The 23,035-nt window shown below is 32.2% G+C and overlaps 1 protein-coding gene across 6 annotated transcripts in view; it reads left to right on the forward strand.

Annotated features, from left to right (window-relative positions):
• Positions 1-23,035, forward strand: part of LOC137650790 (uncharacterized) — a 1,003,893-nt gene that overhangs the window by 954,879 nt on the left and 25,979 nt on the right. For all 6 annotated transcript variants that reach the window (XM_068383946.1, XM_068383952.1, XM_068383967.1 and 3 more), the window contains exons 4-5: positions 5,616-5,762; positions 7,483-7,591. In XM_068383946.1, the coding sequence (XP_068240047.1) occupies positions 5,616-5,762; positions 7,483-7,591 (256 nt within the window). The remainder of the gene's footprint in view (positions 1-5,615; positions 5,763-7,482; positions 7,592-23,035) is intronic.

The raw sequence follows: 23,035 nt of genomic DNA on the forward strand, positions 1-23,035 counted from the left end.
CAGCGTGGTGATGAGAATGACCAAACCCTGGGATTTGAAGAAAAATATGTATGAGGCCTTTGTCCTGCAGTTCACTAGAAATGGGTGCATTTGTTGTTTTAAAGGTTTAAATATCTCTCATGAATGACAGAGGCAAGGAAATGTGACATTACCCTTTCGAGCAGGACAATGCCCTAGAGACTGACCATATATACATATGATCAGCGCCCAAACCCCCTCTCCATCGAAGCTAGGACCAAGAAGGGCAAGGCAATGGCTGCTGATGACTCAGCAGATAGACCTATACGCTCCCCCAAACCCCCTATCCTTAGCTCATAAGGATGGTGAGGTTTCAGTGACCAAAGGAACTAACGAGTCTGAGCGGGACTCGAATGCCAGTCTGGCGTTCACCAATCAGGGGCGTTACCACATCGGCCACCACAACCCTTGTTGTTATTGTTGTTGTTGTTGTAATGTATAGAATATTTAGAGAAAAAATATCTTCCACCAACACCAATCCGCAGTGGCCGGCATAATGATGAAGACGCCCAAATCCCAGACATGAATAAGGCCTTTGTCCTGCAGTGGACCAGAAACATCTACATTTGTTTTTGTTGTTGTAATGTATAGGCTATTAAAAAAAGAAATTCCCACCATCACCAATCCGCAGTGGCCAGCGTGATGATGAAAACGACCAAACCAAAGACATTAATAAGGTCATGTCTGAGACCTTTGTCCTGCAGTGGACTAGAAACAGCTGCGTATGTTATTCTTTGCCCGTATAGGATATTTTGAAAGATTGAAAATAGATAATGCGACATGGTGAAAATATGTATGTATTTTCAATACTTAGAAGAATAACTTTCATGCAGAAACACCTACTGGTAAGAGGGACTCATAAATAGAATTAATCTTAATTCAATATTTCCCAAAAGATCGATATCGAATTGGAAATTGCTGTCCTTACTTTACCTCGAACCTTTTTCGATGCCTTCTTTATGTTAACTCTGTAAGTTGATCCATTAATTATTATTATTAATGTTATTATTATTATTATTATTATTATTATAATGGGGATGATGGTAATCATGATGATGATTATTATTATTATTATTATTATTATTATTATTATTGTTATTATTACCTAGTCTACAACCTTAGTTGCAAAAGAAGGATATTATAAGCCCAAGGGCTCCAACAGGCAAAAATAGCCCAGTGAGGAGAGGAAATAAATAAATAAACTCCAAGAGAAGTATTGAACAATCAATGTAAAATATTTTAAACCATATTTGTATCAATTATTGACAACCATTCTGGTTAATTTATGATTTCATAAGTTTTAATAAATTTATTGTTATTACTTTGACCTTTTATTACTTTACTATAATTGGGTAATGTCTGAAATGGTCGCCATGTAAATTAAAAGTAATCACAATGAACTGATATTGCTAAAGATATTAACAACATGCCACGGTTTATGGTATTATCTTTCACCAAAATTCGCAATTGGCCTTTAACTGTACCGTATATAAAAACAATCATATATATATATATATATATATATATATATATATATATATACAGTATATATATATACATATATATATATATATATATATATATTTATATATATATATATATATATAAATACTGTATATGTATATAAACATATATATATATATATATATATATATATATATATATATATGTTTATATACATATACAGTATTTATATATATAAATATATATATATATATATATTTATATATATATGTATATATATATATATTTATATATATATATATATATATATAAATACTGTATATGTATATAAACATATATATATATATATATATATATTTACATCTATGCGTAAAAATTACAGGGAAACGTGATGCTCAGATGCGCAAGAGCATTAGATAAGAATGAAAATAGAAAATATAAGATTAAGTCCTGACTAGTTTCGTGCGAGAGAGAGAGAGAGAGAGAGAGAGAGAGAGAGAGAGAGAGAGAGAGAGAGAGAGAGAGAGAGAGAGAGTATCGTTTAGTCTTCTACTTATATACATGGCTTGTTTTACGCTATTATATGTTTATCTTCATAATTATTTATTATACCGTGTCATCAACAAAGTCCAAGTTTCTTTTGATAGGTTTTTATTTTTAATGTTTTCTTTTATTATTTCGTTTCTTTCTTCGTTTTTTTATCCTTTCCTTCCCTTCGTAACTGTAGTTTTCCTTTATAATCCATTTTTACATGAATTTTTGTCTCCTTTTCTATCATATTTTTCTCTTCCTTCTTTTCATCATATCTTCAATCTTTTTCTTTTCTTTATTTGTTCGCCCTTTCACTTCACTATCCACGTTTTCTACACCTCTTCTCAAACTCTCGTGGTTTTTATTTTTTATTTATTTATTTTTTTTTTTTTTTTTTTTTTAATGCTCTTCTTCAGCTTATTTTCTTAATTTCTTCTACATTTGTCTTCTGTTGTTTTCATTATTCCTTTTCTTTTCTTATTTTTTTTATTCACAACTTTTTATTATTATTATTTAATCGTTTCTAATCAAAGTCTACATAGTCTATTGGTATATAGTGTCGGGTTCCTGGTTATATTATTATTATTATCATTATTATTATTATTATTATTATTGTTGTTGTTGTTGTTGTTGTTTTTTGACATTATTATTATTTTGTCGTTATTATTATTGTTATTATTATTATTATTATTAGTAGTAGTAGTAGTAGTAGCTCATCTACAACCTTAATTGTAAAAGCAGGATGCTATTATAAGCCCAAGGTCTCCTACAGGGTAAAATAGCCTAGTGAGGAAAGGAAATAAGGAAAGGAATAAACTGTATACGTTAAAATAGATCTATCATATTTTATTATTATTATTATTATTATTATTATTATTATTATTATATTTTACTGAGAAATTTGTTTTATAAAATTTACTTTTGAGGCAGTTATCTTCAATCAAACTATTATTATTATTATTATTGTTATTATTATTATTATTATTATTGTTATTATTATTTATATTGTTGTTGTTATTATTATTATTATTATTATTATTATTATTAGCTAACCTACAACCCTAAACCCTTTAGTCATTTACTCTTTCCCCCAGTATTCTCTCTTCCTTCTTCCTTACTATTATATTCTTCAATTCCCACTCTTCCTTTCCTCGATTACTTTAGCCGGAAAATGTCCCGCTGAGACTTCACACACTCAATATTCCCTTAAAAGGTTGAAGGATAGGTTGGATCAGCCTGATCTGTCTGTATTTTTCCTTCCCTGCCCCTCATTCTCTTTCCCTTCCTTCTCTTTCCCTCCCTTACCTTCCCTCCTCCTCCCTTCAACGCCCCTTCACTTGAGAGGCCACTGTCTGGAATTATAAAAGTGGCCGGGGATAAAGTGTGAAAATATTTAGGATGGATCTGGGAGCCGTCAGTGTTTTAGAGAGAGAGAGAGAGAGAGAGAGAGAGAGAGAGAGAGAGAGAGAGAGAGAGAGAGAGAGAGAGAAGAGTAGAAGGGAGAAAATAAGAGGGAGAGAGTTACAGTAATCTCCCCATTGTAATAAAGAGCAAGTAATATATTATATATATATATATATATATATATATATATATATATATATATATATATATATATATATATATATATATATATATACAATCAACTGGCTGTAGTTTGGAAAAGGTGAGGGGGTGAGAAGACTTGAACCTGTGTGTATGCATATCTATCTAGATATTTAGAGTTAATTTTTAACAACTCGTGTACACTAGTATAAAAAGATTAACACAGATTTATGTATATAGAAAAGTTTCAAAATGGGATTTGGAAGAGTATTTGTTAATATATAAATATCAGAATGTATTGTAAATAATATATTTTAGGTTAGAAATTACCAAATTTTAACTCTTCATTTTAGGGACTACGATTAATGTTAGCTTGATATAATCACTAAAATAACGTAACACTTAAGTAAAGAGTATAGATTTAAACGATGGTTTTAGTGTGATTGGTCTAAGTAAAAAAAGAAAAAAAAGGCGTTTTTGTGCTATTGAAGTAGGCCTACACGGGCACTTCCGGTGTCGTCTCAGAGGACGGCGTTAGGCCTAAGTACAAGAAAAAAAAAAATCTTGTTTGTCCAGTTTATCGTATTGATTTTGTGGCATCCTGCTAACCAGTAACTCTGAGTTTTCAGTAAATAGATATAATTTTTATTCATTAAATGAATTATGTTTTTTCTTTAGAAACTGTTACTTACACACACACTCATATATACTATATATACAGTATATATATATATATATATATATATATATATATATATATATATATATATATAATAGATATATATATATATATATATATATATATATATATATATATATATATATATAAATAATAGATTTAAGTAAAAAATATCCTAAAGCATTTATAACTTAGTCCTCTACAGGAGTCCATCATACAAATACTTTGATCTACACATATCTCTCTCTCTCTCTCTCTCTCTCTCTCTCTCTCTCTCTCTCTCTCTCTCTCTCTCTCTCTCTCTCTCTCTATTTCACTGGAGCATATTTCAAGTGAAAAAAAGTGATGTTTTGAAATTGATAGTTCTTGCTAATATAAATAGCAGGGATATTTTGTGTACAATGGGAGGATATGGCGGTGAAGGGCTTGCTATAGTAGTCTCGTTGCTATGCAAGAGAATTGAGAAAATGCAACCTTAATTTTTATCATTGTTTTGTAATGTTAAGAAGTACGTTGGCGAGGTCGCATTAGGCAACCGACCCCTTAATGTAGAGATAGACTCTTTAGCTATGGTAAGCAGCTCTTCTAGGAGGAGGACACTCCAAAATCAAACCATTGTTCTCTAGTCTTGGGTAGTGCCATAACCTCTGTACCATGGTCTTCCACTGTCTTGGGTTAGAATTCTCTAGCATGAGGGTACACTCGGGAAAACTGTTCTATCTAATTTATCTTCCTATTGTTTTGTTATTTTTTTATAGTTTATATATGAAATATTTATTTTAATGTTTCTGTTCTTAAAATATTTTATTTTTCCTTGTTTCCTTTATTCACTGGGCTATTTTCCTTGTTGGAGCTCCTGAGCTTATAGCATCCTGCTTTGCCAACTAGGGTCTTAGCTTAGCATGTAATAATAATAATAATGATAATAATAATAATAATAATAATAATAATAATAATAATAATAATAATAATAATAATAGTAATGATAATAATAATAATAATGATAATAATAATAATAATAATAATAATAATAGTAATGATAATAATAATAATAATAATAGCACTGGGGAAGAAAATTGGAGATGGCGCATCAGGTAACCGACCCCTTAATATAGGGATAGGAGTGGGAAAGAATAGATAGATTTGTGTCCATTGGATATAAAGGTAATAATTAAAGGCAACCGCATCAGGCAACCGACCCATTAATGCAGGGATAGGGGTGGGTAAGAAGATTAGAGAGGGCGCACCAAGCAACCGACCCCTTTATATAGGGATTGCAGTGGGAAAGAATAGATAGATTCGTGTCCATTCGATATAACGGTAATAATTAAGGGTTATGAGTACCATTAAAGAACCCTTTTCTCTCTTTCTTTTTCAGAGGCGAAGTTGGACACAGGATGCAATTTCGACAGCGAATGCGATGCCGCCGACCAGTTCAGCTACTGCGGCCAGGGCAACAAATGCGTCTGCAAGGAAGGCTACATCATGGAGGAGTATCCCAATGTGGGATTCAGCTGCGTCACCAGTAAGTTCAGAATCTCTCTCTTCTTTTCCATTGTTATTAGAAATGAAGCTTTTGTTTACATGTTACAATATGTTTTGCATAGATTTCAAATCAAACTTTTATTTAGGAAACAAGCTCGTTTCATATGCAGATGATGCTACTCTCTTTGCACTAATTACATCTCCTGAATGTAGAGCTGAGGTTGTTAAGTCTATTAATATGACCAAAAAAGTAGTGCATGGAGCAAATTATGGGGCATGGAGCTGTTAGAATATGTTTTGCATTTATATTTATTTCAAATCAAGCTTTTATTTACATATAAGAATATGTTTTGCATTTATATTGATTTCAAATCAAGCTTTTATTTACATATAAGAATATGTTTTGCATTTATATTGATTTCAAATCAAGCTTTTTCTTTACTTATTAGAATATGTTTTGCATTTATGTTGATTTCAAATCAAACTTTTTCTTTACTTATTTGAATATGTTTTGCATTTAGATTGATTTCAATTCAAGCTGGTATTCACTTATTTGAATATGTTTTGCATTTACTTTGATTTCAAATCAAGCTTGTATTAACTTATTTGAATATTTTTTGCATTTAGATTGATTTCAATTCAAGCTTGTATTCACTTATTTGAATATGTTTTGCATTTACTTTGATTTCAAATCAAGCTTGTATTAACTTATTTGAATATTTTTTGCATTTAGATTGATTTCAAATCAAGCTTGTATTCACTTATTTGAATATGTTTTACATTTATATTGATTTCAAATCAAGCTTTTTCTTTTATTATTTGAATAAGTTTTGCATTTATATTGATTTCAAATCAAACTTTTTTTCTGCACTTATTTGAATATGTTTTGCATTTATATTGATTTCAAATCAAGCTTGTATTTACTTATTAGAATATGTTTTGCTTTTAGATTGATTTCAGTAGGTTTGGCTTACTAGTTAGTAGGAATTACATAACATTTGTTCATTCTTGCCAGTAAAGTAATTCACATAGTTATATTATATCTGCAGGTATAATTTACTTTATGCCCTTTCATACCATTCCCAGTAAGTAAACTTCAGTATACTGCATATATTGTGAAGCCTATAATAATGGTAAAGAAATAAAATTTTTAGCATGCCATCTCCGCATTTTAAAGTTACCAGATGTCTCTACCTTGCCGTAGCGAGTACAGAATTGGGCGAAGCCATATGTACCATATCTTAAAACCGTAGAAGTTATGTTAACTTAAGTTATTAGGAAATAAATTGGATAAATGAATACCAATTTGATGATGTCTTTTGGTTAAAATAATGCATTTTAAAGAAATTATTTTCGTGATACAGGTAAATTAATACTCACTGTATTTTAGATTTTAATAGCTACTCTACTTAATTTTGAAGAAAAGATTTTTCATACTGTAATACAGATATATAATTATTGTATTTTAAAGATTTAATAGTTACTCCACTTCATTTTAAAGATATTATTTACATACTGCAATACGTGCAAATGAATACTTACTGTATTTTAAAGATTTAAAGATTATCCCACTTCATTTTAAAGAAATTATTTACATAATAAAGACAATTGAATAAATACCCACTGTATTTTAGAAATTTCAAGTTACTCCACTTCATTTTAAAGAGATTATTTCCATACTGTAATACTGGTAAATAAATACTCACTGTATTTTAAAGTTGTAATAGTTATCCAACTTCAGCCCCTCTTTTTTTTTGCAGAGAATCCACAACAGGGACCAGGACAGGTCGATCCTGCAATGATCGGTGTTCTCGTGGGCTTGGCGCTTATGTTCGTCATCATCTGCGTAGTCCTTCGCCTCTTCTCCAAGTAAGTCTTAACAGAATGTCGTGAATGTAGGATGGCAACAATGATTAATGAGTTACCCATGAAAGAATTCGTTTTCTCTGATGAAATAAATTCAGTTTTCTTTGTTAGTCCTATGGCAACAATTAATGAGTTACCCATTAATGAATTCGTTTTCTCTGATGTAATAAATTCCGGTTTTCTATGATAGTCCTAGAGTAGTAAATATTCCTGCCTTTTCATATTTTTTTTAAATTGTATTTTAATATGCTGTCTATATTTTTTACCATTTTTTGTGTATTTCAGGATATTTAATTAATATATTTTTTTATGTAATGACAGGGTATATTATATAAGATTTTGACAAATTTTACCATTTTTTGAATTGTTTTTATGTGCTGAATAATCTTTCGACAAAAGTTCAGTGCTGCTTCGATGATGAAATTGGATCTCAGATTATATATATTTAATTAGGTTAATGAATTTACAGGTTGGTAAATGACTTATGATAAAAGTATTGGATTGTTAACGATATATATATATATATATGATATATGTATGCATATATATATATATATATATATGTATATATATATATATATATATATATATATATAATTTATATATATATACATATATGTATATATATATATATATATATATATATATATATATATATATATATATATATATTATAAATATGCAAATTATTTATTTACATCTTACTATATAAATTTCCAATTTCTATTTGCTTTCCTTAAATCCAATACTTCTATTATATTTATATTGCTTTGCCCTAAAAGATCCAGATATCACAATGTTACATAATGTGTTACAATACATTAGTCAGTAGTACCATTTGCCTCAGTATTAATTAATAATCGTTACTGTATCTTTTATGGTAATTTTTCCGAGCATTACTAGTGAATTTTTTATTGCAATATAACTATTGGATATTGATCAAATCCTTTTTTGTGACAATTGACATGATAATGCCTATAAGATATTTTGCTATTGGTGTCCAAACTTTGTTTTTCTCTTTTGTGATTATCCGTGTTTTGCTTTAAGTTTCATCTTAATTTAGTAAGCTTTAGTATATATCTGAAGTTTGTGATGTCCATATTTTCATGATAAGAATAAGGTTTTATTTAGAGCTTAGATTTTTTAGTACTCTCTAATTAGTATGGCTATATTAGCCATCCAATATTTATCAATTTTATTGTAAGATGTTGATTTTATACATATAAACACTTCACTTTGTATATATATATATATATATATATATATATATATATATATATATATATTTATATATATATATATATATATTTATATATATATATATATATATATATATATATATATATATATATATATATATATATATATATATATATACAGTATATATATATATATATATATATGTGTGTGTGTGTATACAGTATATATATATATATATATATATCTTTCATGGTAAATATCCTTATCAATATACTGATATACTTTTTTGTATTAATTGTATTAGATACCTAAATTTCCTAACATCCTAACTTCCAGGTTAATATTTATCAATAGCTTTTCCTTCTCCACATTCGATAAGAATCCGTATAAGTTTAAATTTGTAATTTGTATAACTGGTTCACGCGTTGTAAAAACCACTATTTTTTCTATTTGTTTTCCTAGTTTATAAAGTATAATTTTCCATTTTTCATACAACATATAGTCGCTGTAGAGATTCGGGGTGAAATAATCCCAGCCTCCTGATGACGTCATAGCCAACGCGATTGGCCATGACGTCATCAAGTGGCGGGGTTTATTTCGCTCGGAATCTTTGCAGCTACTATAGTTCCTTCTATACCTCAGAGAACATTGGAGTTTTTGATAATAGGGAGTTAGTAACGAGTGAGTATTTTTCCAAAAAAGTAAATTTTTTTTTGTGTCTATTTTTACAACACTATAGGCCAAAATTAGAACATATAAGTTTAGCATTTTTCACTTAACTCATTCTCTGTATGATTAGACTTGCAAACTGTTTACTTATATTTTTTTCCACATTGTACTTTTGATATCCTACCAGTTTCTATTTTGATCAGCTGTTCTCTCGTAACACTAAAGCTACTTGGCATATTTTGTCTGTTTTTTATCGACAGAAATTGGAGCACTTAGACTTAAGACCAGATTTTAAATTACTATTATACCCAGCAATTAAAGAAAATACATTATACACTACCTATAGATACAAACACCTACTTTACATGAAAATTGCACCTTTATATATTTAGAGAACTTTTTATTATATCAAAATAAATTTAAAATTTCACCACTTGGATGTCTGCTTAAATATTTACATTTTTAAACTAAAATCACTTTATACAGACACTGTTCTTATATGCACAAACCTTAGATATTAAGATAAAATTCTGTGAATACTGAACGTTTGTACATACATAATAAACCATATACTTTATATTTCAATCATATATGCAAATACAAATGCTTTTGCATAGGACATATTTGTACACATAAACACATACATTCACACAGACACATATTTGTGCATATATAAACTTATATATACACACATATGCACAATAACCAGTCATCTTGTAGCTTAGCGTCAAAGTCAGTCTAACCTTTGAAAGGGAAAACTTCCTTGGGTCCTTTTTGTTCTTATTTGCTGTTTCAAAATAATCCCAGCGTTATCATCAGCACTGAATGAGTACAAAGATGTGAGGCAGAGTTGTGCATGTCATATTGATATTCAAGGGACATTGAATTACCTGTCAGGTGGTCTGATGAATAACAAAATCGGCGAGATCCCTCAAAGCTCCGGGAACTATCCGGGGAGTTATCCGTGTCACTTTTCCACCCGGGCACCGAATGTTTTTATTGTGTCCCTCGCACCATATATATATATATATATATATATATATATATATATATATATATATATATATATATATATGTGTGTGTGTGTGTGTGTGTATACATACATACATCCAACAACATCAAATGCAGCCGTTTCTAGTCTACTGCAGGACGAAGGACTTAGACAGATCAATTCATGTCTGGGGTTTGGCAAGTTTTTATCAAGTATTGGTGACCCTGACTAGTAAATCTTTTGCTGATCATGTCGATACACAAACCCTTTCACCACGTTAAGGTATCCCCACTCTTATACGGTTATACGGTGTGCTATATATATATATATATATATATATATATATATATATATATGTATATATATACATATATATATATATATATATATATATACTGTATATCCGTCCCATACATTTGTCTTCATTCCCAGCTGGTAATAGAACAGTGCTTGTTCTGAGACAGTAAATTCTAGAAGAAATGGAAAATCCAAGAAATCTTTTGATTTTGCAGTATATCCCCTTTTAATATATTTTCATATCTCTCTCTCTCTCTCTCTCTCTCTCTCTCTCTCTCTCTCTCTCTCTCTCTCTCTCTCTCTCTCTCTTGAAATGAGGACTTTGAACAGAAAGTGAAGGATAGGTTATATCAAAGGAATCGTCTGCCGTTGAATAAAATATTTCATACAAATTTCTTATGTTTATATATAGTATAAGGTCTTTTTTATATCTTTTTTCAATGTTCTGCTTATAGTGTATTTTTTATTCATGTACAAGATTTGGTTTTAATTTACAGATTTATTTGTAAGTCCGAAGTTCATTAGATGTTAAGGAAATTTATATTTTTATCATATTAGTTAAAGTACTCTGAATAGTGTTTTTATTTTCTCTGATATTTTGATAGATATTTTATGTAAATGCTGTATCATATATTCTGATTCTCCTAAGCGAAGTATGGTTCGTACTGACAATGATTGTATTAGTAGTTTTTTAAGCCATTAGGAAATAAGCTCTCTTATACTGATGTCTGCTTTGTTGTCTGTACATGTAAACGGTTTTGTGTTGATTCCTCTCATGGAGAGACATTATTTATTACCCAAAATTTACCTGTTGCTGTAAAAAAAAAAAATGAAAACGAAATCTTACAGAAATTGGTGCTAGGAAATTAGGGATTATCTCTCTGCTAGTTGTTCCTTCCCTGTTGTATTTTATATATTTTATATGAAAGTTCCTGAAGGTTTTTTGTATTTTGTAAACAGCTTTTTCATAGTCTTTTAGCCATTGCTTCTCTCACTTTTTTTTTAGTAGTTTAGCCAATGTTTCTCTCTATTTATAAGGTAATCAAATTCTTTGATATAACATAGCCTTGTTTTCATAATTCATGAGTCTATAGTAATTATAAACTGCAAGATGCTTTGAAACAACAGACATTTCCACAGGACACGAACAGACTTGGTACCAGCTCCTGTACATCCAGACTTTCTCAAACTAATAATTTAAGAAGCACTAACAATAATCGTGAATACTTGCAAATAGATAAATATTTCAGGGTAAAATTACATATTCATTTTATATTTCCACTTTTCATGTACATAAGAACACCAATTCCTTAGAATTTTTTTTATTGTGTATTTTTTGTCTCAATTGTTTTCCCTCCGTGTCCTATAAAATTTTTATGACAGGAACACCAAATACAATTTTAACTTTATTAAGGACCTTAAAGTATTTTATATTAATCATTCATTATTTATCATGTAGAATATTTCTTCATTTCCCTTCCTCACTGATTTATTTTTTCCCAGTGGGAGCCCTTATAGGCCTTATAGCATCCTGATTTTACAACTAGGTTATTAGCTTAGCTAATAATGATAGTAATAATAAACTATTCCGTTTCACTCTTTCATTATCACTATCTACTCATCAGCTGTAAGAATTAAAACTTCATTAAAGAGATGTTACATTAACTGTGGGTGTTTTTATGATCAAGGATGGATGTTAATTAACAGCTTTTTTAAGTTCTTGTTGTATTCACTCCATTCAGCTTTGGGAACCTTTTCATACCTTTTCCTTGTTTTGCTTGTATTTGTATGAGGAATAATTTGCTAAAATCTCATATTTGTTTATCTATCTCTTATTACTGTGTATAAGCAGATGTGCTTACTTTGCATAGCTTACTTGAAAATGGGCAAAGATATAGGAATGTTTGCTGGGAAATCTATACGAACTTTATAATTATCCATCCCTTTTTTTATATATATTTGCTACAGTATATGCATATTCTCTATTTTTCCGTGTTTACTGTCTTTATTTTGCTAATGTTTTTGCAATGATATAAGAAAGTATGCTGGGAAATCTATAGGAACCTTATGATTACACATCCCTTTTTTATATATTTGCTACAGTATATGCATATTCTCTATTTTTCCGTTTTTACTGTCTTTATTTTGCTACTCTTTCGACAATGATATAAGAAAGTATGCTGGGAAATCTATACGAACTTTATAATTATCCATCCCTTTTTTTATATATATTTGCTACAGTATATGCATATTCTCTATCTTTGCGTTTTTACTGTCTTTATTTTGCTAATCTTTTTGCAATTATATAAGAAAGTATGCTGAGAAATCTATACGAACTTTATAATTATCCATTCCTTGTTTTATATATTAGCTACAGTATGTGCATATTTTCTATCTTTCTGTTTTTGCTACCTTAATTTTGCTCATCTTTTTTACATTTGATTATCTTCTCTATTTTACTCATCTTTCTTGCGTATACATTTTTTTATTTTTCTCTGGTTTCCTTCTCTCTGACTTTATTTAGTTGCCTATACATCTTTTTTTCTGATATTCTTGTTCTCCCTGACTTTATTTTGTTGCCTATACATTTTTTATATTTTTGTCTGGTTTTCTTCACCCTGACTTTATTTTGTTGCCTATACATCATCTTTTATATATTTTGTCTGGTTTTCTTGTTCTCCCTGACTTTATTTTGTTGCCTATACACTTTTTTCTCTGGTTTTCTTCACCCTGACTATTTTCTTGTCTACCTTTTTTGTCTGGTTTTCTAGTTCTCCCTGACTTTATTTTATTGCCTATACATTTATTTTTGTCTGGTTTTCTTCTCCCTGACTATTTTATTGCCTATACATCTTTTTTGTCTGGTTTTCTTGTTCTCCCTGACTTTATTTAGTTGCCTATACATCTTTTTTTTATATTTTTGTCTGGTTTTCCTGTCCTCCCTGACTATTTTGTTGCCTATACCTTTTTTTCTGGCTTTCTTCTCTCTGACTATTTTGTTGCCTATACATTTTTGTCTGGTTTTCTTGTTTCTCCCTGACTTTATTCTCGTGTTCACCTCTCTCATTTTCCCTCCTCACTCGCTTCCATCCTTACAGATCACGATTCAAGAAGAAAAGGACCTTGGTCAAATCTCGGCGCATAAATGTCGTTCATTCTGTGACGAAGAGTAAGTTTGGGTCCAGTTTCTCATCGAGAGATGCCAAAGCAGACACTTGATTTAAAGAATGACTCGTCCTGTAAATACGAACTATACATTAAAAAAAAAGGAAACTATATATAAACTATTGCACGAAAATCGCTCTTCAAGTTTATCCTACTTGCTATTGCTATACCTTTTATACTCTTTTTTTTTTTTTTCCTTTAGATTTTCAACTCTTAGTTTTTATAGTTGACTGTCCTTTTTTTAGTTTTATTTTTTCAACTCTCTTAGTTTCTGTAGTGGTCTGTCCTATTTTTTAGTTTTTTTTTTTTTTATATTTTGAATCTTTAGAAGGCATCTTCCTTACTTGGCTTCACTTCCATGTTTTAAATACACAAAAGTATTATTTTTTCATTAGTGGAAATCGTGCTCGCTATAAATGGTAATGCAATCAAATAGTATGTGTCTTGTGCCGTCCACTTCCTTTCCCTTTTTATCTCCTTTCTCGCTTTTTTCCCTCTTCCTTTTTTAACACCCAACACCTCGATATCAATTAGCAGTGTTTCTCCAGTGCTCCTGACATGAAAGTAACTCGGAAGTCGAAGAGTTCCAGGTAGTTCCAGTAGTTCCAGCTAATTTTTTTTGTCTATCCCGTTTTGAGATATAAACTTCGTTTTTTTTTTATAAACTCCATAAAGATTAGAAATGGTTTTGGCTTATAGATAATGAACAATGTTTTCTCTATAATTAGTTGTATGTCTAAATTCTATTATAAGAAATGGAATAGTTATGAACAATTGTAGTTGATTAATTGAAGATAAAAAGTGGTTTTGGTTTATAGACTCATGATTAATTTATTTTTCCAAACTAGTTGTATGTCTAAATTCTAATACAAGAAATAGAATAGTCATGAACAATTGTAGTCTATTATTTATTCGTGAACTGGATATTTGCATTCAACTTATTAGACATTTTAGAATGAATTGAAATACTGTACTTATTATAATGCATTATTTTGATAGTAGTGATCTTCAGTAATATAATGTAAGTAGTATAGGTAATCCTAGAATATTCTGATAAAGTTTTGTAGAATATTAGAATAGAGTAATTATTATAATGATATAATTTTTGTTATTCTTAAGATCTATTTGGTTGATCAATACACTATTTATTGCATTTCAACATCATATCATGGAGGGAAAAAAGGTATTATTTTTCCATTTGATTTTGTAAGTTTTCTGAATTATGGGTGACTTGATTGCTGTGGTTTCCAGATGAATTGGAGAAAACTCAAAGTTAATTTTCTCTAGAGCTTTCTTTAACTGTAGTTTAAAAACTGGGATTAATCCGGAAATAAGAAACATCAAGAAGCTTAATTAAAATGTTGATGCATGGTAAGAATAGCCAGGTATTTACAATCATAGATACTCTACTGATTACTCTTAGTTACAAACATGCCTAACATTCTTTCATCATAAATTCTTAGCTTCTCCACCTTTCCCAGTCGTGATATAATGTTTATCACCCATAATAAAGGCCAAAGATGGTTTCCCTTTGTAATTTTAGAAGTTAATTTACATAAATCATATTGCAATATGGTAATATTGATGTTACTTTCACCCAGTCCAGTACAAATAACTTACTCAACCCCAAAGGCTATGCAATTTTCAAGCACACCCCTTAACCATTCCAAACGGTTCACCATACTAAGAATAACCACATTAATTTATATTTTCAATATCGTATAGAAATTTCTTGTTGGCTAAGCATAGCTTAATTTAACCATCCTAACATTTTATTGCACTGTAGAAACCCTGGAAGGGACTGTTGAGTCACTAATTTGTAAAAATTCAACCAGTGACTCTGGACATAAATGGATGTAACTTGTATTTGAGTTTAGTACAGATTTTATCTTTCCCTGTATATTTATGTGTGTATTTGTTTGGACACAAATACAAACCCTCGATCTTTACTTTGGAGATTGATCAGCGTGAGCTGGTATTCAGGCTATAAAAACTTTGAGTGAGGTGGCAGTCAACCCCTGGCAGAAGCGGCTGGGTTAGCGGGAGAACAATCCTGCTACCGTCCTCAGCCATTTCTTGATCACCTTCCGAAGGCTAATCAAGATATAGTACTAGTTTTGAGTACTGGCTTCGGCCTGTCAAGAGCACCCAGGTGTTCACGTGAATGTTCACTTTAGTCCTAGCCTGTGCCCGCACCAACGTAATCTGCCTCTTCCGTTATCCGGAAGTTTGGCTGATACTGGCAGATTCATTGGAGACCTCCTCATACACCAAGACATTCTTCTCTAGTTTAGACACGGGAAGTCTTCCTGGATGCCCAAATGAGAACTGGTATATTTGGGAATGCACATCGATCTTGACTGGGAAAGATCTTCCCATCACCGAGCAGAATCGAAAGGTTTATGGAATTCACCTCCAATTTGTCGGCAACAACGACTGTCAGGACTCCTACTGTCCTTGAACTGTTTAGTCCCCAGCGGCCGCCTTCACATTCGGCCACTTGAGTGGCAACTGAAGACCCCATTATCTCAATGCAGGGATCTCCCGGAAACATGAATTCCGATATGATTAGGGTGCAAGAAAGACTTTGGACAGTGGAAGCAAACTCCAATATCCACCAAGAGGTAGATATTCTTTCTTTTTTCCAGATTTGATGTTCTTTCTAGACACATTATGACAAGGGGGGGGGGCACCTCAACTGTAACAGCACATGGCCTATGGGCTATAGTTTGATACCGATTGGCAGTGCCATATTAACCTCCTTGAAGTGAAAGTAGTTTTTCTGTCCCTTCAACACTTCCAACATCTCTTGTTAGATCACTCAGTAGTATTGATGAGCAACAACACCTCGTAGTACTGTACCATATTTCTCATAACAGTTCTGCCATCTAGCTGTCGAGATTCTGAGATGGACAGAGGACAATCACATCTCAAATTTTACCCGGTTCATTCCAAGCAGTAACATCTTGCAGACAATCCGAGCAGGAAGACTCAGATAGTGGATTCCGAATGGTCTTTGGCTCCGCATTCAGCCAACAAACTCCTGCTTTCTGGGATTTGCCTCTATAGTTCTGCTCGCAATGTCTATCAGTCACAAATTGCCAATATACTGCTCCTCAACAATGTAAGACTGCTGTCCAACCTATCTGTGTCACCAATAGCTCTACATTAGCATCACATAGAATGGTTTTTGGACCTTCTGCTGCTGCCAAAGGAAATTCTAAAGGAGTCACCCCCCTTACGTGACATTCTACGTCAGCCATTCATGTAGATGTACCACAGGCTAGTCGCTTCCCTATGACTTCACACTTGAAGCGTATCAAGCTGCTCCTTACTCAGAGAAGTTTTTTTTGCCTAGTGACAAAAAGGAGGTGTAGATACCTCAGATTGTCCTCTATCACAGTCTATTAGGCAAAAGTGGACATTCTTCTGTGGTTGTCTTCGGTGCCTTCATACCCCTGTCTAAAGAGTTTTATTATATCCCTAGGGGAAAACTCTGTTCAGTCTCAGTAGTGAAAAGCTATCGCTCAGCCTTTAAGCCAGATATTTAGGCTGAAAGGAGTAATTTCCCTCTTTGGTGAATTATCATCGCTCATACAGAGCTTTGAACTAGCTTGCTCTCAGTTGGATGTGAGCTCCTTTCCTTGAAATATACTAAAAGTCACCCGTTCCCTGAAATGATCTCTTTACGAGCTGTTGAGTTCAGCGTTATATCATGTATTAATCCTTAAACAGCCTTCATTCTCAGCATAACCTCACCTTAGAGGGTCAGCAAGTTGCATGGTCTCCTTTGACATCGCTCATTGAACCGGATGGGGGCAGGTTACTTTCAGTCTCGTCTCTGATTTTATCACTGAGACTCAAATTCCGGCTACAGCAGTCCCTAGGTTTGGACCCTTCCAGTTTGTATGTCAATTGAAAGCAACTGTGGACAGAGATCAGCTGCTACTAAGTCCTGTGAGGGTGCTAAGGCGTTACCACAAATTTGCAAGACGGGCTCTCCCACACAACAATGAGCTGCCTGACAGCAAGGGCAGGGTTAAGAGGAAGTTTTCGAGAAACAAACTTCTTCTCGTTTCAGGCAGGTTATTGAACGTGCTCTCTTTCCTCCATCCAGAAATTTTTGATGTGGGGGGGGGGGCATAAGCAGGTCTATGGTGCTCAAAAGGAACTTTTCTATGTCACATGTGTTCTTAAAGGGCCTATATTAGTGTCAGAGGCCCTTCTTTACCCACTACCTGCAAGATGTGGTACACAGGTCCCTAGATTCATTCTCTGTAGGACCTATGGAGGATGCTCATCTTATGGTTGCCTTCATTAACTCCTTATAGGACTTTTATTAGTCGGTCAAAGACAGAGGTTTAGCTTTTAGTCTAAGGTGAATGTAAAGGAATGACTGGCCTTTTCTTCTCTTTCCTTAACCCTTTCCTACAGCACAGCATCTGAGGCCTTGCAAGCTGACATCCATCAACTGTAGGTAAGCCCCATTTTGCAAGTTGCCTGAATATTTCTTGATTATCAGATGCCTGAATATTTCTTGATTATCAGATACTTAAATATTCTGTCACGTCTCCAATCTCCTGGCGATTTAGGTCTCAATATGTATATTGTCAAACCTGATGTTGTACAAAAACCTAGATATAGCCACAGAGGAGTCCCTCAATCACTGACCATTGCTGCACAGGCTGTTGAGCCCTCTGGTATTAAGACCGACAGATGTACAAGGTGTCAGGATCCCCATCTTAAGCTTCCTTTAACTGAGATGTGGAAATACCAAGGAATGTTTTCAACCAGTTGATCGGTCTTCCAACCACCTATGAGTGAGTCTCGTAAGAAATGAACTGTTTGTATTCTTGTCGGAACAAATGACAAACTTGGAAATAATTTGTATTTCTTCTAACTATGAAATCCTGTGTTCTTTACACATACCTGTCCTATCATCACCTTCCCTCAGTATGGTCTGTATGCAATCAAAAGTATTTGAGGTAATGAGCGTGTGTTGATAGCGGGAGTGTTCTCCTGCTACCCTTCATGCTACCGGGTTTGGCTACCATCTCACTCAAAGTTTTTATAGCCTTAACACCAGCTCGCGCTGATCAATCGCCTAAGTAAAGATCTCTGGTTTGTATAGTTAGGAAAAATACAAATTACTTCTAAATTTGTCATATTAATATATAATGCATAAAATTCGAGCTACATCGACTAGTTGAATCCTTACAAAATATTTTGATGATAATTGGATGCAGTATCACAAGTTATTCCTATGTTTGTATGTTAATTAGTTTATTATTGATAAATAGACATAATCTATTTTACAATACACTTTTGCACGGTAATTTCCATCAAATGAAAAAGAGAATTATTAATTTTAATCAATCTATTAGGTCTTTCATTAATATGGTATGATATAATCAGTTCCCTGTATGGTTATCAAAGTGCAAATCAATGTCAGTGCTGTACCAAGTAATATCTTAGAATAGTTTGCTTTGAATATTGATATTTCAGGATAGTTTGCTTTGAATATTGATATTTCAAGATTTATTGGTACTAAATTTATTTTAGAAATTATATAGTCTCTTCAATTCTTGTTCCTTGTTTTTCAAAAATGTAAAATCTTATTTAGAAGAAAATCCTTTTTTGGTATCCAAAAAGTTATGTTTTTATCACATTCTGCATTGACAAACTCACTGCAAACACCATTATTTTCAAATAAATTAGTATTTCAAGTGATGTATTGGTTCTATTTTAGAAATCGTCACTTCTTGTTCCTTGTTTTTCAACCCTATTAAAGATGTAGAATTTTATTTAGAAAATCTTTTTTAGGATCCAAAAAGTGGTTATGTTTTGTTCTCACCCACTGCGTTGACTAACTCATTGCAAACATCGCTGTTTTCCAATAAATTGGTATTTCTAGAGATGAATTGTTACTATTTTAGAAATCATATAGTCTTTAGTTCATATTATTTGTTTTTAAACCAAGTCAAAGATGTAAAATTTTATTTAGAAATCATTATTTTAGGCACCAAAAAGTGGTTATGTTTTGTTCTCATCCACTGCGTTGACTAACACATTGCAGACACCACTTTTCAAATACATTGGTATCTCGAATATATTCGATTGTTGCGCTTTCCTTTCACAGCCGATGAAACGCCAGATTTTATGTCTGTAGGTGACCCCGATGGCATTATATCTGTAGGTTAGTTCACACCTTCATTTCAAATTGAGTATTGGCATCTTCACTAGGAGGTGTCTGTTAAACACTTGACATAACAGAAACCAAAAGCAGTCTGTGTTGTGAAGGGTTGATGAAGCACTTCTCTGTATATAACATTGGTTATGTTCAGTTATGAAAGATCAGCACTGTTACGGATACAGCAAAGCCACCGATAGTTATAGTTGACAGTTCTTTTGTGTCCTGCAATTAAACAGAAGATGGGCCTACAAGGTAACTGAAAATAGTTATTATAGCTTTCAGAGGGTCAAATTGTGATTTTTTTTAAGTATAAAGAAAGATGGGCGGATATGTCCAGCAGATAACATTTTTGCATATTACGTTGTTGGTCTACTTTTGTTCCCACATATTGTTTTATTTATTTCCATAAGTTTGTTTATGGTTACTGGGTAACGGCTAGGTTTTGTGTAACCTTTTTTAAACAAATAGTCTGAATAGTAGTATTATACTTACATGCTATTTTAGGGTGAAACAGTATTATTTCGGTCTTAAATTTTGGCTATTAACGGTTTTGTACCAGTAGGTTCTGTTCATCAATATTAAAATTATTAGGTAACTCCTGATTTTATCTTGCAATATATCATAGAGAAGCCAGTAGTAAATTATCTGTTCGTGAGGTAGCTAGGAGACAGTATCATAATATTCACCTTTAAAATGTTATATTTGTGGCTATTGTAGGTAACAAACATTTTTTATTTTGAAGGATTCTAAAATACTTGCAAACTGTAAAACCTTTTTCGACAATACAGAAAGTCCTCGACTTACAAACTTGATAGGTTCCAAGATGCTGTTTGTAAGTTGGAGTGTTCGTAAGTCGAAATTTGTTGGATTTTGGCCTGGGGTAGGCTTCACCTAACTCGCACACAACAAATAGTCCCGTTTCATATTGCAAATGTTGTCTTGCTTACTGCATTAGGTACATAATTTTATTTTATTACAGTTTTTCATTATGAATTTTTGATACAATATCTGAAATTTAAGATTTCCGTTGGATTTGTGTTTGTATCTCCGAATGCTTGTAAGTTGAAGACCTTCTGTTATTTCATTATGGCCCATTACTTTGAAAGTCAGTACATGGTAGTTGTGAGTTTAGAGGTTTTGATTTTAGCTCAGTTTTTGCAGCCATTTTAGACAAAGCTTTTTCCATGTAATCCTCAACATTAGTTCTCATTAGTTGTATAGGTTAATCTAATGACTGGGGTCTCTTAGCTTTTTTTCACACTCTTGTACTATTTTAGTATGTTTGAAATAACTTATATGAAATGCCCCAACATAAAACCATGAACAACAAAAGGGTATTTCAAGTTCATTTTGACCTCAGGATATGCTTTATATGTTTTATTCAAAAGATATGGTTATTGGAGATCATTAAAAAAAAAAGTTGAAGATTGTATTTTAACAGTACTTTTAAGATTGGCTTATTCTGATAGAAGTTTTATGAAAACTTAACTATGTAAGTGATGTATAGATTACAGAATTTTAATGAAATTTTTGAAGAATGTTATAGATATTAAGAGATCATGTTAATCATTAAACACTACGGGTCACTGATATAGTTGCTTTTTTTATCTTTATATGTGGCCTTAAGAAATGTTATGAAACATATTATGAAGATTATTATTCTTCCTACTCTGAAGACCATTAGAAACTTGATTATGTAGGTCTTTAACCACTGTCTGGGGTCCTAGTGTCAACTTTTCAAATTCCGTGGCGGCTTCACAACTCAAGAATCGTCAGTGACATCGTTTTCTGGTTAGTGTTTGACATGGATCAATGATACAGAAGAAATTTCCTCATTAAGAAAAACTTTAACTTGAATACCATTTATTAGGCGCTCTTCACACGAGCGGATTGATGCGGCATGCTTTTGTCCGCGTGGATTAGATGTAGTGATTTACTAGATGCGTGCAGTGCTAATCCGCGTGGTTCCAGTGTAGCGGCTTATAGAAACTACGAGGCCGCTCGGGGAAAATCCTCTCGTGTGAAGACATGCTTCTAATGAGTGGAAATATTTCCGTACGGAAAATTATCCGTTCGTGTGACGCGATCCTTAAAGCTAATTATTTGAAACCCATAATCTGGAAGCCTTTGACCTGGAAAATTTGATTAAACAATACCGTACATTGATAATAGTATGGATGTGATTTTTTAAAATCATAATTTGTTATGTTTTTAAAAAAACAACCCATTTATTGTATCACTGTTCCAATAAGTGAATATAATTTTGTTAGAAATCTGAAAATTGCCCTATAGGTTAATATAATTAAAATTTGCAGCTCTGTATTTTTTAATGATCTTTTGACAAGATTTGGTACTATTCATTAGCCATATTTTTGTACAGGGCATTTTGTTAAAGAAGAGGAATCTTATGTTAGAAATGTGGTCTCTGTGAGGCCCTAAGTGTCATTACAGCAAGTAAGCACCAATCACCGCATGATGTACCTAACAATAGAATTAGTTAGCATCAATTTAGCACTGCATCATGCTTGTGCGTCGCAGTTATTTCTGCTGGTGTTCATTCAAAGGTTAAAGCCTTTGGTCAAGGACCAGTACAAGAGCAACAAAGTGCCAGGAGGCTGAGCTATAGTTGTCCAGCATCTTGTGCACACAAAAGAACACTGGAGCACTGGAGAAACTACGTTCGGCATGCCCCAGTGCACCAAAGCACAATGAGTCGGTGATGTATATGGTCAGTGTCGTCGTAGGTGTAAGTCAGACCCTCACCTCATTTCAGTTAAGCATTGCAGATACCTACCAAGGTGGTGAGCACGATTTCAGTGACAATTGTTACTCTAAATATTAAACTGGATCATTTCCATTGCAGTATGGCTCATGCGATCTTTCTCTTTTCACCCCGAGTCATATTTCAATGAGTTGCATTTATAAATTGTTA

Source organism: Palaemon carinicauda, chromosome 1 (assembly GCF_036898095.1).
Source record: "Palaemon carinicauda isolate YSFRI2023 chromosome 1, ASM3689809v2, whole genome shotgun sequence".
In the NCBI taxonomy this organism is placed as follows: Eukaryota; Metazoa; Arthropoda; class Malacostraca; order Decapoda; family Palaemonidae; genus Palaemon; species Palaemon carinicauda.